This window comes from Cajanus cajan, chromosome 6, assembly GCF_000230855.2.
Source record: "Cajanus cajan strain Asha chromosome 6, NIPB_CcT2T_4, whole genome shotgun sequence".
Taxonomy (NCBI): domain Eukaryota; kingdom Viridiplantae; phylum Streptophyta; class Magnoliopsida; order Fabales; family Fabaceae; genus Cajanus; species Cajanus cajan.
In genome coordinates this window covers 63733506-63752358 of record NC_138522.1, presented here as the reverse complement: position 1 = coordinate 63752358, position 18853 = coordinate 63733506, and the positions used below count along the sequence as shown (strand labels likewise).

At 33.9% G+C, this 18853-nt stretch overlaps 2 protein-coding genes across 2 annotated transcripts; one reads left to right on the top strand and one right to left on the bottom strand.

Moving 5' to 3' along the window:
• Positions 1 to 1782: 1782 nt before the first annotated feature.
• Positions 1783 to 7882, top strand: HAG1 (histone acetyltransferase of the GNAT family 1). The gene is made up of 13 exons (XM_020372473.3): positions 1783 to 2487; positions 2964 to 3028; positions 3416 to 3496; positions 3631 to 3702; positions 4171 to 4339; positions 4626 to 4669; positions 4827 to 4926; positions 5337 to 5405; positions 5730 to 5778; positions 6648 to 6766; positions 6970 to 7063; positions 7229 to 7370; positions 7441 to 7882. The coding sequence occupies exons 1-13, from the start codon at positions 1966 to 1968 to the stop codon at positions 7508 to 7510; spliced, it is 1596 nt and encodes a 531-aa protein (XP_020228062.1). The 5' UTR covers positions 1783 to 1965; the 3' UTR covers positions 7511 to 7882.
• A 431-nt stretch (positions 7883 to 8313) lies between these two features.
• LOC109809372 (tryptophan synthase alpha chain) lies at positions 8314 to 13384 on the bottom strand. Its single transcript, XM_020372658.3, has 10 exons — positions 13218 to 13384; positions 12634 to 12833; positions 12165 to 12311; positions 12027 to 12092; positions 11040 to 11148; positions 10582 to 10658; positions 10142 to 10219; positions 8939 to 9016; positions 8682 to 8741; positions 8314 to 8586 (listed from the first exon to the last, which is right to left on the bottom strand). The coding sequence occupies exons 2-10, from the start codon at positions 12817 to 12819 to the stop codon at positions 8452 to 8454; spliced, it is 936 nt and encodes a 311-aa protein (XP_020228247.1). The 5' UTR covers positions 12820 to 12833; positions 13218 to 13384; the 3' UTR covers positions 8314 to 8451.
• Between the last annotated feature and the right edge of the window lie 5469 nt (positions 13385 to 18853).

The following is an 18853-nucleotide window of genomic DNA, read 5'->3' as shown; positions in this document are numbered from 1 at the left end:
ACTCCACATCATGCTTCTCACAACTCACAAAATTATCATCATTTACTTCACAAATCTCAACTACATCATCTCATCATATTTCACAACATATAAATAGTAAACACACAACTTGTAAACAACTTCAACAACATACCACATATTCAACACATTTTTATTTTGCACTCTCAACACATAACTTTTCAACTCATTTAGCACCTCTACACAACTACACAACTTCACAACTTAACTACAACATGCATCTCACATCTCACTACTAAGTATCCTCATCATGCTACACAACATCATCTTTCAACACAAAATACATAAACCCATGCTATGCAATCATCTCTAACCACTTACAACATTCACAACACATAATAGCTACTCATACATGTCGTTTACATCCCATCTTCATCACAAAATCATCACTAACGTCTAACAACATCATTAGTCAATATTTTATCATTCTATATCACCACACAACATTTTTATCACGTAATACAACTCATACTACATATTTACAACTCATTTATCATGCTAACTTACAGACATAAATAACATAAATTAACCTAAGTACCTAAAACAACTTTCAACTTAACCAAATCACTTATTGTGAAATGACAGCCTTCACATAAACCAACATATATGAAGTTATAATACTCCTATCATTCTCATCCTTATCTCATATGAAAGATAAAAAGATTTCCTACAACTCTCTTGAAGACACCAAGTCCTAATTCCATCATCAACCTTGTTAAAAATTATAAAAACCGCAACACTTAGCTTAAATCCTGACAACACCGCAACACTTAGCTTAAATCCTGACAACTTGACTTTTGCTCACTAAAAAGGTCATAACTGGAGTTCTAGACCTCATTTTTGGGTAATTCTAGCATAACATCCAAGGCTACAACTTTCATGAAGACCTCAAGACCAAATTCGGTCATCTACCATCACCGTTGCAACGCTTAAATAAGCATTTTAGCGCTGAATTTCTGTCAATTCAGTTTTCTTTCCACGATCATGGCTGTAGGTTTCTGCCACCACATTTTTCCCCACGGCCATGACTGTGAACCACGATCATGGCTGTAGGTTTCTACCTCCACATTTTTTCCCACGGCTATGGCTGTGAACCACGACCATGGCTACAAGTCTCAAATTTTTTTGAAATTCCTTGGATTTCACCTTTGATCCTCTCTTTCTATTTACCAATCTTCCCCTTAAACATGATCTATACTCATGATTACTACTACACTCGTTCAAACAACCCAGAAACCACGAAAATTTTGACATGCATGCATCCAAACTCCATGATCACCCATTTTTACCCAACTCATTCAAGAAAACCACAACTCCAATAACATGCAACCCACCCAACTCAACTATTTAGCCCCTAAATCACAACCCAGATAATGATCCAACTACATGCAACCCAAAATGTACAACAAATTCTAGTTCTAACTTCCCTTATTTCGAAACGAAGTGAACGACGAACTCCGAACTACTCTAAGATTAAAAAAGAAGAAGAAGAAATAAAGATGCTTCAAGAGGAAGACTCCAATAACCTTGTTACTTTCCTTACTTCTCATCAGCTCAAACTCTTAGATCAACCACCAAAATCATAACTCGGCCAAGAAAGGAAATGAAAAAGAAAAAGAAAAATAAGAGAAGGGGGAGGGGGAGAGAAAGGGTTACGGGTCTCACAATCTTAATATTGAGATAGCATATATATTATGTTGAATATAATTTTTATGTATAAAAAAATTTAAATAATAAATAAATATTGTAACAGATATTCTCTACCGATTGATCTATCTATCTGCATAATTCAGTACCGGAGCCTAAAGATATGTATTGTATACACGAGAGCAATGAATAAAGTATAAGTAAATGAAAAAAATATTTATATAGTACTCCGCCGATCCGAAACTATAAATCCGGCGTGGAAGAGAGTGAGAAATTGGAAGATCAGAGCAAAACCCTAAAATGGAGACGCACGGTGGAGGACCCCTTCGCTCCCGCAGTTCCCAGTCACCTTCTCCTTCCCACTCCGCCACCTCATCCATCCACAAGCGCACGCTCGCGTCGGAGGACCACGCGCCTCCCTTCCCTCCCTCTTCCTTCTCCGCCGACACTCGCGACGGCGCCCTCACCTCCAATGACGACCTCGAGAGCATCTCCGCCCGCGGCGCCGACTCCGACGACGACGACGACTCCGAGGATGCCGTTGTCGACGACGACGAGGACGACTACGACAACGAATCCTCCATGCGCACCTTCACTGCTTCTAGACTCAGCAACCCTCCCTCCGCTCCCCGCAACACTAAGCTCAAGTCCGATAACTCCGCCGTCAAAATTGAGAATTCCGACGCCACCAAGGACGCCGGAACTACCACTGCGGGTTCCGTCCCCGGGATTGTGATCAAGGAGGACGCCACTAAGATTTTTACTGACAATATGCAAGCAAGTGGGGCTTACGCCGCCAGGGAAGAGAGTCTCAAGAAGGAGGTAAACACTTTGCTTTCGTGGAAAAAAATATCGCTGATTATTTGTATGTTATGCTTTAGAATTGTTCTCAGACTCGATGATTATTTACTTGCTTCTCAGTGACTATAATTATTTGGTTCAATGTAAATGATGGTTTCGTATTCGGGGGCTTTCACATTTAGGTTATGTTTGCATTGGTGGTAGAAAATGGAATGTCACTCTATTGTTCGAATATTTTATAACAGAACGGACTCAGTAGTAACTTTTAATTCCCATATTATGTTTATTTATAAATATATTATCCTTAAGATGCTAATGATTAAGATGAAATTTACAAACATAAAAGAGTCATTTTATAATCTAAAAGCTTTCTATCATTACGAATGATTCCTATTTTTACAAATCAAACAATGGATGTGACTTAGATGATACATTGTTACGATCTGTTTTTAAGATGATAGATGCTCAGGGATGTGACTGTGTTGATCTTATTTTAGGAGGAAGCTGGGAGGCTCAAATTTGTATGCATTTCGAACGATGGTGTTGATGATCATATGATTTGGTATGTGTTTCTCCTTTCTCTTTAACATTTATGTTGTCCTGCCTGTGTCGCTGATCTCCAATGGGGGTTTGCTTATGGAGTTCTTAAATTTAAGGAACAATTCTTATGCAGTTTCACTATTGGAGCATTTGTCATGACAGTTTTTATATAAGAACAATCGCTTATATAAGTTAGTCTCTGTTTCTATAGAATTTATGTTTTTTTATGTTTCCCCTCTTACTACCCACTCCTGTTGCATCTATCCCTGCAGATGAGTCATACTTTATCATAGGAACTGCCTAAATGAGATTTTATTCGCATTGGCAATTTTCTTTTTTATGTTCAAATTGGCAAGATGATTATTAATAATAACAAGCTCCATACTTGCTTTTGTTATTTGTTCCTTAGGCTGATTGGATTGAAGAATATATTTGCTAGACAACTTCCCAATATGCCCAAAGAATACATTGTCAGACTTCTTTTTGATAGGTAACATTAACAATTTGTTGTATTCTAGATTTTTTTTTTTCCTGAACAAGTTCTTTTGAACTGTTTTTCTACGTTATACTTGAGTTTTCTCTCTCTTTTTAACATCACAAATCCTTTTTATGTTAAATTTGTAGGAGCCACAAGTCTGTAATGGTTATAAGGCGTAATCATGTTGTTGGAGGCATTACATATCGTCCATATGCTAGGTATTAATTTGTATTCATATCCTTTTCCTCATGATTCAGAAGTCTCTGTTTTTTTGTCTTGGAAATGTTATATATTATGTCATTATTTCATTATTGTTAATGTATTAATATCTGATAACTGAAATCTTACGATAGGTATTATCAAAGATTAACTAATTTATAGGGGAACTGTTGTCTGTTTTTATTGTTTTTACATTGTTTATTATAAATTGCCACAGTGACTGCATAAGGTAAAAATGCTTCTCAAAGTCGATGTAAGCGAATAATCTGGGATATTTAGCCTGATTAATATTTTTATTGAAAAACCATAATTGTGAATAGATATTATATTTCCTTGTTTTGCCTTGTTATTTTTTCTTTCCTGCTTGTATATGATATCTTCTTCCTCCTGCTCCCTTTCCAAAGCTTTACTCGCTAGATTAATGTACGGTTTTATCTTTTAATACTGTTTTCCATTATGATTGATAGTCAGAAGTTCGGTGAGATAGCCTTTTGTGCAATTACAGCTGATGAGCAAGTCAAGGGTTATGGTACCAGATTGATGAATTACTTAAAGCAGTTTGCACGTGATTTAGATGGGTTGACACATTTTCTCACATATGCTGACAATAATGCTGTTGGCTATTTTATCAAACAGGTTTGATTATTTATATTTAAGTTCCTTATCATCTGGATAGTTGGTTCTTTTACGTAATAAGTCAGAGTCCTGTAGCAAAAGTCTGAGAGATGTTACTTTCTGAAAACAAATTTATTTGGTTTTAAAATAACTCTTCTAGTAATTTTTAGTGCATTTTTTTCCAACTTATTGCAAAAAAATACATTTTTCAAATAATTTACCTACTCGGCCACATGGATTATGCCTATCTGTTCCATTAATTAGATTTTGTTTTGGATACTGGAATGATGCTCAGTTCGATTTTCAGGGTTTTACAAAAGAGATTCACCTGGATAAAGATCGATGGCAAGGGTATGAATGTACTTGATAATCTAGGCTGAAATTTATTTCAAGGATTTTTATTTATATCTTTTAATACTCAATTGAATAATAATTATATCATTCACTATTTATTTGTGTATGTTGTATATAATCTTTGAGGATTCATTTTAAATAATTGTCCTTTCAGGTATATAAAGGATTATGATGGAGGAATTCTCATGGAATGCAAGATAGATCCAAAGCTCCCTTACACTGATTTGTCAACTATGATCCGTCGTCAAAGACAGGTTTAATAATTCCTATTTTTTAGTTATTTTTTTACATTATTTGAGATATTCTCAAGATTAACACATGATAAGATGTATTAATTTAAGTTTGTATTAGAACATATAGTATATTTATTTCAGTTAAAGCAAACTTGTGTTAACCTATTTCACTTAATTTGAGTTTTTCGTCCTTTGTTATATGCTTTTATCTAACCACCTATGCACAGCCACTGCTAAAGGGTGTGTAGGGGTTGTGAAAAACTTTGCCTCTAAGAACTATAGTAGAATAGTAATAATATTTGTTTTGCTTTTGCATGCATTATCTTCATTTCTATCTGCTGTTTAGGCATCTCTCTGCTTATTTTGCTTTTCGTCATTCATTTTTCGCATATTTTTGCCATGTCATGACTTGTTAAGTCATATTATTGTAGGCAATTGATGAAAAAATCAGGGAGCTGTCAAACTGTCACATCGTTTATCCTGGAATTGATTTTCAGAAGGTACAAGGCACTGTCAAATTTGAGAGTTTACATCATTGATCATTCATGTATAGAATTTAGAATTTTTTACCTATATAAAGTGAATTTTGTTAAATTTGGTCAACTCAATGCAGATTGCATTTTAAGTATTTGACATATTTGCACAATTAAACTGCATTTACCACATGCATGTTCGCTATTACTTAAAATCGTGTGGGGCTAAAGGTAGAGGATCATCTATTATTTTGGTGATTGTTACATTTTACTATTTATTTCATATATTAGTAAAATCGTTGAGCGTGTTGAATATTAACTTTTTCCCCTCCTGATCAACACAAAATGCAGAATGAAGCTGGTATTCCTAAAAAAATTATTCTTGACATCCCTGGTTTGAGTAAGTACTTAATTTCTAATGAGTTCAATAATTTTGCAATATTTTCTTTTTGGTTCTTTTGGGATAAATTATGCATCACCTGTCTTTGAAGATAGTGTGCTTTGTGTAAAAATATTTTTCATATCTTATTTCGGTTTGCTAACACTTCCTGATATATGGCAAGGTTTCAACCTTCTGTCCAAAACCTTATGCATTGTGCCTAACCTTTTTGCCCTTTAATGTCAATGGCATGTCACTATTTATGTTTTTCATTGTCTCATAAATTTGTGATAGCTTCAATTGTTATTGTTTTAGATTTTGCATATCTAGATCAGTTTTCCTGTGATCTTATGATCTAGGAAACCTGTGCTAGGTATTTCCTAATTCTGGCAGTAAGGATGGGGAGAAGTTCCCCTTCCTCTCTCATTCCCTCCTTAAAATTCTTCCAAACAAGGGTTAGGTATTTTTTCATATCTCGTTCTCCCTGTGTCCCACTCCTTACCTTCCATCCAAACATGGCATATGATATGTATAGAAATAGTTCTAGGTGCTACCAGAACACGAAGAGTCTGAATTTCTTATTAATGAGAGGGAGAAAAATACAGAGAGTTTACAAGTTTTTTTCCGTAGAGAATTCTAACAACAACTTCCTATTTATAGTATTCTAACAGTTGAAACTAACTTCTAAATTGACAACTTAACAGACCCTCAATTAACTACAGCTGTTAGCATCTTATTTAATTATTTCATAACAGCATATTAGATTTATCAACAGGGATGTTGTGAAAAAAAATGATCAATTTTGTTCTAATGAGTGAGATGATTTATTTTCGCTTACTTTGATAATTTGCTGGTTAATGTTTGTGTTGAATCACTGAATGCAACCACAGGGGAGGCTGGATGGACTCCTGATCAGTGGGGTCATTCACGATTCAGAAGTTTATGTAGTTCTGCCGACAATGCTACAAATCAAAAACATTTGTCTGTGTTTATGCGTTCACTTCTAAAGGCAAGTTGCTTAGATGTTCTTCACATTTGCTTTAATTTCCGTTCATTCATTTAACTCGGCATAATTTCAACTGGAAACACTGCAAACTCCACACATTGATCATTTGATTCTTATTCTTGGCAAAATCAAAATATGCATGTGGGCAGAATAATTACAAGGTTGAGAAATTAATTCTTACTGTCGGATTTATCTTTTTTATGCAGGCACTGCACGATCACGCTGATTCTTGGCCATTCAAGGAACCAGTTGATGCACGGGATGTTCCTGATTATTATGACATCATCAAAGATCCAATCGGTGAGAATGATTTGTATGTTTCATGTTAAATTCACCTATATATATATTTATTATTATTATTTCATCCATATGACCAACAGCTTGAATCCAAACCTAGATTTTTATATATAACAATGAAAAGTCTTATTGTCTAATGTCTATAATATGTTTATAATGTGAGCGCAGATTTGAAGACGATGTCTAAGAGGGTGGAATCAGAGCAATATTACGTCACATTTGAGATGTTTCTTGCGGATGTCAGAAGAATGATTTCGAATGCACGCACTTATAATTCTCCAGATACCATTTATTTCAAATGTGCTACAAGGCATGTGCTCGTGCTTCCACCTCTCTGGTTTACCTGTGATGTTTTCTTACATCCATTGATTTTTGTGCAGGTTAGACAACTTCTTTCAAAGCAAAGTGCAAGCAGGTCTTCAGTCTCAGTCTGGTTCTAAAATTCCGTAGGGGCACTTAAAAATATACACAAATGTTATTTATTTGTATAGTTAATTTTTTTTCCCATGGTTGTGACAAACTAATGTATTATCTTATAGTAGTTGTTAATTTAGCCAATGCTATTTAGTGTAGCTGCAGCAATGACATTGCGTTACCCTGTTAATGTTGTGCTTGGGCGAACCGTTATCGTGGGATAAAACTAGGTGATAAGCCGGTGGTTGGTTTTGTCGCAGTAGTTGCATTTTCTCATTTTTCTTCGTTGGAATTTTGTTTCAACAGAAAATTTAATCCTTGTCCCTGTTCCGAATGTTCTTCTGTAACCTGATACTTGTTAGATGATAATTGTCAAATATGTATACATATTTTATTTAATTTAGATAATTATTAATATATTCTATGTTTATAAATCTTTTTTTTTTTTTAATCACAAAATCCTTAGTCAATAAGTAATTTCAATTTTAGGGTTTAATTGTTTAAATATTAGATATTTTTGTTTTTCTTTGTTGAAATATAAGATGGGGAAATAATTTGAAGTTACAAATCTCAAAGGGGGTTATAGTTTTGAGTTACATAGAAGACCACTTTGAACTAAAAAAATCATTGCTTGAAATTAGCAAAGTCGGAGAACAGCCGTAGTTGATCACCCTAGTTCGCTTAGAGTGAGTTACTTGGGCGACATCCTTAGTTGATCATATCAGTTTGCTTAGAGTGGCTTACTTAAGTGTTTTAAGTGAATGGGCACTCTAAGTGAATGAACGAAATTTATTCAAAATTATCACAAAAACGCTCTAAGTGAGCTAGAACAAATAAAATTGAACGAAATTTGTCCACATTGGACATTTATTTCAGTAACTAAGAAATTAAAACTATATCATAAACATAAAATAAAATTGAACGACATATTCTTATTCATTCCAAAATCAGTAAGTTCGAGTTCTAATAGCTTATTTTCAAGGAAGTGCCGCCTTTAATGAGCGGGTAAAATCTTCGAGTTCTTTCAACCCCTCTTGAGGAGATTTGGCTTCACCAAGCAACTTCACCATAGCACTGCCAACAATCACACCATCAGCTCCCCATCCTGCTACCTGTAACAACGTATTATGATTTGGATTTGATTGATTATTAACCAAATTCAGGTAGAAGCATACTAGCATCATATACATATGGACTGGGAACTAACCTGTTTCACATGCTCAGGTTTGGATATTCCAAAGCCAACTGCCACAGGTTTAGTTGTTGCCTGAATAACAATAAATAAAGACACTCAACAGCAAGTATAAATATTGAGATTAACCAAATGCAATGGGTTTATCATAAAGAGAATAGAAGTGGGAGGCCCAGAGTGGGGGCTAAAATAGGAAGGAAAGAGAATAGAACTTTTCAGAAGACACCCACATCATACAACTAGAGTGGAGACCAAGATTAAAAAAGACAAACCTCTTTAATTTCCCGCAGAAGAGACTCAACAGAAGCACTAACTGATGCTCGGGCACCAGTGACCCCCACTGAGCTCACCTATAAATAATTTAAATTAACAAATGGTTAATGACATTTGTTAGCATATGTTGGCCTGAGACAGTTACGCAAGACATTTTCTGTTTTCACTATCATTGTATATTTGTATCCTATTTCCAAAGAAGTTGGGATGAAGGTGACTTCTTGTCATTGTCAACTTTCAAACCCAATTTGACATGTGAACTAAATAAATTGTGTAAAAAATATGCGTTCTGCAAGCTCTAGTCTCAAAATATATCAAAATCAAATGTTCGGAAACTTCAACATGCAATAATATGACCAAACTTGAACAACTTAAAAAATAATTATAAAAAACAAACCTAAAATATAAGAAAACACTAAAAATTCACAAAATAAGGTAAAAAATAATCATCATCAATTTCTATAACTGGCTAACTACCTGAAAAAAAAAGTCCTAATCCAGCCTAGTGAATACTTCAAAAAGCAACCTTCATATTTCAAAATAAGAGTCAAAATCATCCTAAAAGATTTTGCCGGGTTTTACCTTTTGACCATTACTTTTGATAATTCATATACTGATTTCAAGAAAACAGTTAAGATTAAACCACACAAATAGAAGAGACAAATACTGTCACAAGCAACTGTACCAACTCAAAACAAACAATAGTTTAGTCTCCTTGGAGTGCAAAGAGAAAGGGCTAAAGAGGAAGTTAATAAAACAAAGATGCAAATTAAAGCCAATGGCATTTTGGATTCTACACTGGTATCTTTGGAGATGAGCCAACAATAACGGGTCCAGAGTTCTTGCAAAGTGCCTAATGCATGACAAGAAAGGAAAATCTAAAATTTATTCTGATTTCATCAGGTTAAACGCAGAAGCAAATACACTTTTCTAATGTCAGGATAGCAGCCAGTTGGTAAATAGCTAACTTCTAAGTTCTAATCCACAAAGTACAATAATAAACCGTTTGGAAAAAATGAAACACAAATAAGCAGATAATGGATTTAATTTATGTTACTGGAAATAGTGAGAAAGAAAATATAAAGAAAATCACAGACATACTCTAAATCAAGACCTTAGCACGTCAAAGTCAATGGAGTTATATGAAAACTATGAAGAGGAGCCCCAAAACAGAAGTTATTAAGGTTGAAAAAAGCTCTTACAAGATACACAAATCCTTCTGCTGCATCAACGATGGCTTTCATTCGGTCTGTTGGAGTTGTTGGTGTTGTGAGGAGTACCTTAATGATATCAAAATAGCAAATATACCAAATCAACTAGATATATACATGTACACAGATTAATTTACCCAAACAAAATTAAACATAAAACAGAGAAAATGTTAACCAGTATATACTAACAAATTTATGTGATATTGCAAAAGTATAAGCAATAGAACAGATTCATGTTAGTCATAACAAAACTCCATGGCTCCACAGTCACCACCATGCCTCCTTTGTTGCACTTAACTTGTGGATTTCATATTTATAAATTTTTATTGTAAAAACGGTTTACTACTAGTTTTCTATCATTATGAACAGTATAAGGATATTCAATTGAAATCCAGAACTAAAGCAAGAGATCATTTTAAAGGTAACCATACCAGTTCAATTCCATGTTTCTTAGCTTCTGTCCTTAAAGTTTCTGTCTCCTCCAGAGGGACATCTGGGACTACAAGCCCTGCATACATATGGAAAAGAAAATAATATTATCCACATTACCACACTACAGGAAAAAGGGACAAAATACAAACAAGATCTTATTTCATAATTTTCCATGTCAATGAAGCTGATATAGGAGCTTTAACCAGGACTAGGCAGGAGAGCAAAGAGACATTTTCTTTTATAATGATAAAGATTTAAACTAGCAAACCCACAAAATCTAACTTCAAATATAATACACAGTGCAAGTATTTGGAACTGCGTCAGTGCTTCCTTATCATGTCCATGCATTTTACAACACTGCTTTATCATAGAACTAGTTTAGAAAATAGACCCTAGGCAGTATGGCACAACATAATACTAAGCTATTAGGAAATACATTAATGAAGTTGAGTCTTACCATGTACGCCACTGTCTCTTATGGTGGCCATAAATCTCTCAGTACCACGCTTCAGTATTGGATTGTAATATGTAAACAGTGCAATTGGACATGACAATTGTGGAACAACCTGCCAAATCAACCATTGCAAAGGATCATCAGTCCACAGAGCTCAAGAGAAGATACACTTGACAAAGCAACAAGAAAAGGTTTTAGAACTACCCTTCCATATTAATAGGAATAATTGTTTTAACTAGGTAACAATGGACAGAAAAGATATCCCTCCAAAGGTTCACATTGATGGAATGCCTCATACTTTCATGAATTTAAATAAGATGAATAGAATGAAATGAAAAGTTGCAAGCAAGACAACAGGAAGTATAATATAAAAAATGTTTGCAGCTCATTATGAGAAACAGCACCAGATGTTAACTATCTATCTATCATCTTATACAAAAAAAAAAAATTATTTATACCAGTTTGAGACATAAGTGCATTGCTAATTAGAAAAGTAAAATTCAATCAAGTTAGTTTTTCCTAACAAATTCCAATAGCAAGTTAACGTTAAGAGCTTAAAGACCTTAGGGTCTTACAGCATCTCCTTTCCCTTTAAGCATGTAGATTACCGTTGGTCAATTGATTGATTTAGTACCCGAAATAATGTGTATTTAATAGCTATAATTTAGCTGTACTTGAATATGCGTATCATATCTCCTAGACTTATGGATATTCTTTCCTGATTTTCTGTTATCTCCAGTATCTATATATTGATGTACCATAGAGCATTGCTTAAGTCAATTGAATCAGTACAGGTTATTCAAGTAAAAACAGGGGTAGAGGATGGAAAGGCATTACTCATTCAAATTTCATAACAAATAGCAACTTTGGATATTTGCACAGCTAACTGGTCAACTGAAGAAATGAAAATTAATCACTGCAGTAGAGCTCATTACTCATTAGCTTTTGACAGTTATCATTAATAAATGACAAGGAGTTGCGCAAATTCACCTCTTTCAACATAGAAAGAATTGCATTAAGATTGGTCCCCTTTGCTAATGACCTTGTAGCAGCAGCCTGGGAAGAAAAATGCATCAGTGAGAATCAGGCGGTACTAGATATCACAAGAAAAAGAAGAAAGCACCAAACCTGGATAACAGGACCATCTGCCAAAGGATCAGAGTATGGAACACCTAGCTCAATTATGTCAGACCCACATGAATCAAGCACTTTCAGCGCTTCTGCTGTGGTTGAAAGGTCAGGATCACCAGCTGTGATATATGGGATGAAAGCCACCTTAACACAAATATACTTCTTAGAAACTAATCATTTGGAAGTCAAGAATACTACTCTGACTCACATCTCTTAGCAATAAAGTTGATATGGTACAAAAAAAACCAACCAACCCGTATACAAAGATAATTACCAATCCACTATAATCAGGCAGAGAAAGGTCATTGATTTAAAAGAGCATAGAGAATGGAATCAGAAAATTAGATTAATCACATCTAAAAAAAACAAGTAGGCATCAGCAAAACAGTGCTATTCAAGTTGAAATGTGACACAATGGAAAACAAGGCAAGCATGGAACCAGACAACTAGAAAAATAAGCACTTACTTTCCCGTCTTTCTTCAGTCTGTTGAATGTTTCAGAGAGTCCCACTGGTTGCATGGTCCGGATAGCAGCCATTGGAGTGTATCTTTTCACAGAGATTATAGCTCTCTTGGAGGAAAAACAAACCTGGAAACCAACCTCAGGCTTCTTCAATTGCAAGAAGCAACTTGACTTCAATGCAAGAGCCATAAAAATGAGAATCACTGAAATTTTACATGCAAAATTAAGCATAAGGGTTTCCGATTGAAGAAAAACTCATCACCACTACATTGCCGAGAACGAGAAAATGAATCCCCATGGAAAGAAAAAGAAAAAAAAAAACAATGCACCCACACCCAATCCATCAACATCCACAGTTTATCCCAGTAGCCATTGGTTTGACAAACAAACAGAACATTCTAGAAACCCCATTGAACAATCACAAAGCTTTTCACCAAAACCATAACCCATTAGATAAGTGCTAAAGCAATGAAGCAAATAAAAACCAAAACTTCATTTCCAGAGTTTATGCTAACCAAAATAAAATGTGTGTTGCGAAAGGGAAGAGGGAATCCAAATGAACGCACGTACAAGCAGAATCTTCGTACCTTAAAATCGAAATAAGTGAAAGAGAAACTGAAAAGACGCAGAGTCAAAGATTGGGTTTCTTCTCTTTTGTTTTGTGATTGTGTTCCTACTTCCCACCCCTTTCCCTAATGAATTTGATTAATAATATATATAATATTCAGTTCTCTCTCTCTCTCTCTCTCTGTTTTTGAAACATATGGAATTAAATAAGGTATATATTAATGTGTTTTAAAAATAATTAAATATGGATAGGTTCTTCACCCTTTTCACTTTCAGGAAAATTAAATCTCATTCATTCCTTGCATTTCATTTTCTTTTACTTATTTTGTCTCTATTCAGCCGGCGAATGAATTTGCTAGAAATGGGATCAAAGTGATGTACATGATGCAGCTAATTCGGTAGGTGAAAACCAGGGGCCATGATATAACACATTTTTTATATTAATTAAAATTATGAAAATAATTATTAATTAGAATTTCGGACTTAATAAATTTTAATCAATCAAAAAAGTGTATTTAAAATAGCTTATAAAAAAAATTATTCTGTATTTCTCTCAAGTGATTAATGAATAATGATGGATAAGACTTTATCAATGACTTTTTGACTAAAGTGGAGTTGTTTGGAAAGTTTTTTACGTAAATGGGGTTCTTTTGAAAGTATTTACGCCTTTGGGACTGTTTATAACGTAGCGACACCAGTGACACGTGGCATTTTTGTGATTTCAGAGAAGCTGACACCTGGCAGCTTGGTGAAGTCGGAACTCCCCCAATATCAGGAGTAACTTCCCTCTCTGGGTTCGAACTCGAGACACCGGGTTCGTAAACAAGGCTCTGATACCATTGTTACGAAAAGGTTAACCCCTTCTTCAGAAGCTGACACCTGGCAGCTTGGTGAAGTCGGAACTCCCCCAATATCAGGAGTAACTTCCCTCTCCGGGTTCGAACTCGAGACACCGGGTTCGTAAACAAGGCTCTGATACCATTGTTACGAAAAGGTTAGCCCATTCGTACAAGGCCCCAGAAATTCCTATATCAAACACTAACAGCTTAAATGAAGACGCTATAGCCCATAGCGCCCCATATTTTAAATTTAAAAAAAAAAAAAGTAAAAAATATATTAAATAAAGAAATAAATGAAAAAATAAGTTTATAAAATAGTAATTAAAATGTATATGATAATGTAAAATAAAATAATTAAAAAAATAATATAGTTAATAATTTAAAAAAATTAAACGTTAAATAAGTGGCGCTATGGCCTATAGCGACACTATGTCGCTATAGGCGATAGCGCCACTATGTCGTTATAGGCCATAGCGCCACTGTGAAAAATAAATAAATAGATTTAATTCGTAATAATTAAATATATATAAAGAAAAGAAAATAAATTACAGAGAAAATAAGCTTATAAATAGAAAATAATATTCATTTGCTAATAAAAAATAAAATTTAAAACAAATTAAGTTAATAATTAAAAAAAAACAAAAAAATAAGTGGCGCTATGGCCTATAGCGACACTGTGTCGCTATAGGCCATAGCGACACTGGTGGTGGTTAAGAAAATTTATTAACGCTAGCCACGTGTCAATTTACCGCAAATCCAGTCAATTGTAGGTTGACACGTGGTCCTAAACAGTAAAAAGACCCAAATTTTACTCTATATAACCTCTGGTCCCCACACTCCTTCACCCATTTTCATTCACTCACTCACGGTGGTTCAGGCTCCACAAGGCATCCGAAGGTAAGTTTTATTTTTTGGGTTAAATCTAAATTTAATTTATTTATTTATTTTAATTTGTTTGTAACGTTTATTAATTTAAATTATTATTTCAGGTTATTTCGGTTTTATTTAGGATATCTGCAGGGGTTATTCGTGTTGAGGTAATTTTTTTTTTTTGGTTTCTGTAATTTAATTTGTTATATTTATTTTTTTAGTTTCTGTAATTTTTTAATTAGTTACATTGATATAATTTTTTTTCTGTAATTATTATAAAGTCGCTGTGAACTATATCATCTTAAATAAATTATGTAAAAACTGATTTTATTTATATTTATAATTTTATAATTTAATTTTTGTAATTTTTTAGTTATAAGTATATATTTTTTTAATTATAAAGTCGCTATGGACTATATCATCTTAAATAAATTATGTAAAAACTGATTTTATTTGAATTTTTAATTTTATAATTTAATTTTTGTAATTATTTAGTTATAAGTATATTTTTTTTTCTTTAATCATTGTGAAGTCGCTATAGCCTATACCATTTCAAATAATTAATTTTAAAACAAATTTATATTTAAATTTTAAATTTTTTTAATTTAAATCTGTGTAATATATTTAGTTATATTTGTATTTTTTTTCGTGTAATTCAGTTTAATTTATATTTATTTACAAAATAATTTAATTTAAATTATAAAGTCAGTTAATTTAATAACGTGTTATTTAAATTTATTTAAAAAAAATATTTAAAAATTAAAATGAATTAAATTATTTCTGTATAATTTATCTTTATTTTAAAAATAATGATATTTAAATTTTAAATTTATTTATTTTAATTCTGTGTAATGTAAATTTATTTAGAAAAGAAATTAATTTAAATTATAAATTCATTTAATTTAATAAGGTGTTTTTTAAATTTAGTTTAAAAAAATTTATTTAAATTTTAAAATGAATTATATTATTTGTGTGTAATTTATCTTTTTTTTTAAATAATGATTTAAAATATAAATTGTTTTAATTTAATTCTATGTAATGTAAATTTATTTAAAAATTAATTTTATATAAATAATATGTTGTTAAATTTTGTTATAGATAACATCATCTTCTACATCTATGCGTGTGAGTTGTGGACCCGTTGAGGATGATTTGTTGTTATTGCAATCCATACATGTTTCACAACATGTTTGGAATAGAGAATATGAGAGGAGATTATTAGCACGACGTGCTGCTCCAACACGCAATGGAATTGACGGAATTCCACATCAAATAGTTCCGTTATTAAACCAGGCTAAATTTGGATGGATTGCTCGGTTAAGTTATATCAAAGTTAGTCCTGGTTTATTAACTGCTTTGGTAGAACGATGGAGACCAGAAACACACACATTCCACGTGCCATTTGGAGAATGCACAATTACTCTCCAAGATGTTGGTATGATTGTTGGTCTTCCAGTTGATGGTGAAGCACTGTTAAGTCGAGGCAGTGCTAATATATTCGAAATGGGTACTAAAATAACTATACTTTAAGTCTTATTTTTTTGTTACAGTAATTGTGTTTTATAATATTAAAAATCGGTAAATAATTTGTTTTATTTTATGCAGCTCATGATTTTTTAGGTGTTGTTCCACCTCAGTCAGAAATTAAAGGACATCGGGTAAAACTATCTTGGTTGGCAACATATTTTAATGAGATTGCAGATGATCTACAGGAGCTACATCAGTTGCTTCCTTATGCTCGAGCTTGGATACTACGGTTTATAGGAGGGCTTCTGTTTCCTGATAGATCTTCCAGTTATGTCTCATTGAGGTGGTTGGCGTTCTTAGGTGACTTTCAGACCATTAAGACGTATGCATGGGGTGCAGCTGTGCTTGAATGTTTGTATCGCAATTTATGCACCTCTACTGATTATAGAACGCCAAGTTGTGGTGGGTTTACACTTTTATTGCAGTTATGGGCATGGGAACGATTCCCAACCATTCTGTCTTCTCCTTTCCCACCTATTCCTCCAGCCAGTCCTATTGGTTTAAGGTATGATCAAATTCAAATATTAACATTTTAAAAATTATTCAATAAATTTTAGAGATATTAATTGTTTACATTTTGATTTCAGGTGGTCCAACACAGCTACTAAAATAAGCATGAGCGATGATATTAAATTTTATCGCAAATTCTTTGATCGTTTGACCAGGAAATCTGTAAGTAACTAAAATTTAAGGATTTATGGTTTAGGGTTTATGTAAGTTATAATATAAACTAATTAAATTATTTTATTTACAGATTATTTGGCAACCATATCCGCCTTTGGAACATATGCCCGAGGACTGCACACAGGGGATTCGTATTTGGGGTTCTGTAATCCCCTTACTTTCTTTGTGTATTTGTGAATGGCATCAGCCTGATAGGGTGATGAGACAATTTGGTTGCCAACAACCAATTCCAAATCCTCCGGTGACTCCTGCTCATGTGCATGCGTTGACACTGCGGGGAAAGACTGATGATGATTGGACTACAATATTAAGTCCAACACTTGAGCACTGGGCCAATCGATATGCATATCACTTTGCACCTACTCCTCCACAGGTTGGACTATTAGGTCCAAATTCTGAATACATGAGGTGGTATCGCAGAAAGGGGAAGTTGTACATTGATCCTGATGAAGTTAAAGACTCAGTTGTGGTATGTGCATATTACAACTCATATTTTAATATATTATTTTGTTAAATTATAAAGTTGTAAACTAATTTTATTTTGTTTTCTATATGTAGGGAGACGTAACTGAATGCTTGGCATACTTGACATCTCCTTATGGCAGGACAGACTTTTCTGTGGAAGCAGTCACAGAGCAGACTAATCGATTATTATCAATATCTGATGATTATAGGTCTAGATTCGTTGAGCCATCTGAGGAAGCACCCCTTCCCCCTGGTTCATATGACGTGGGGACTTTCAATGTTCCTCCACAGTCAAGGGAGGCTGCAGGGTTACCTAGACGAAGAACGACAGTTGAGGCGATGGATCATATGTACCCTACAGTGCCAGACAGAGCAACAGGGTTATATTATATTCCTTCTCAAGAGCCCACTTATCCATCGCAATCCCAATCTACATATTGGTACACTCCACCTCGCCCACCAGGTTTTGAGACATCAGTTCCGATGACTACTACACATATCTGTGAGTCACTTGGTTTAGACTCATCACTGGAACCAACTATGTCATCAGAAATGATGGATCATATTTTTGGACATTCCCCTTTAATGACTCCACAGCCAAGTATGCCACAGGATGCCACACAATCGAGTCAGTAAGCACCTTTTCATATTCCGTATGATCATGATTATATCATTCGTGCTTATACATCAGGTCTAGTCATATTTTATTATTTTGTTATTCTTTTCTTCTTATAATTAACATGAATATTAATAATTTGTGTCAAATATGACGTTGCAGGTGTTGATTTGCGTCCACAATTTTCTGCGGAGGCTAGTCATCCACCATCGCAGCCAGAACAATTACCTGTTCAAAGAAATCCTCAAAGGGCTGCAAGGGAAAGACGACGACAGTGTATTCTAACTCCTGCTACTGTTAGAGGGCATGATCATCAGGAAGATGAGGAAGACGATGATGAATAGATTTTGTATAATTATGAATAGACAATAGTAACCGCATTATGTTGTACAATGACCATGATGAATACACATTAGTAATTACATTATCTTTAAAAAATTCTAAACATCTTCAAAACTTATCGACTGAATATTAGACTTAGATGGACAATTGCGCCTGTTGTGACCCTCTTGTTTGCATATGCTACATTTTGGTCGTCGTTGTGAGCTCTCAACCCAATCCATTTCGTTTCTAATTCTTGTGGATTTTGGTCTCTCTTTCCCGCGCACCGATGCTGGATCTGGGACAAGTATCCAATCCTCATTACTCGGAGGGA

Excerpts from the sequence above, each read along its gene's own strand:
- HAG1 (XM_020372473.3), top strand. The coding sequence starts at position 1,966 with ATGGAGACGCACGGTGGAGGACCCCTTCGCTCCCGCAGTTCCCAGTCA. Across the intron at positions 6,767-6,969 it reads TTATGCGTTCACTTCTAAAG|GCACTGCACGATCACGCTGA; the intron begins GCAAGTTGCTTA and ends TTTTTTATGCAG. Across the intron at positions 7,371-7,440 it reads TATTTCAAATGTGCTACAAG|GTTAGACAACTTCTTTCAAA; the intron begins GCATGTGCTCGT and ends ATTTTTGTGCAG.
- LOC109809372 (XM_020372658.3), bottom strand. The coding sequence starts at position 12,819 with ATGGCTCTTGCATTGAAGTCAAGTTGCTTCTTGCAATTGAAGAAGCCT. Across the intron at positions 12,093-12,164 it reads CAGATGGTCCTGTTATCCAG|GCTGCTGCTACAAGGTCATT; the intron begins GTTTGGTGCTTT and ends TTTTCTTCCCAG. Across the intron at positions 10,659-11,039 it reads AAGAGACAGTGGCGTACATG|GGCTTGTAGTCCCAGATGTC; the intron begins GTAAGACTCAAC and ends ATATGTATGCAG.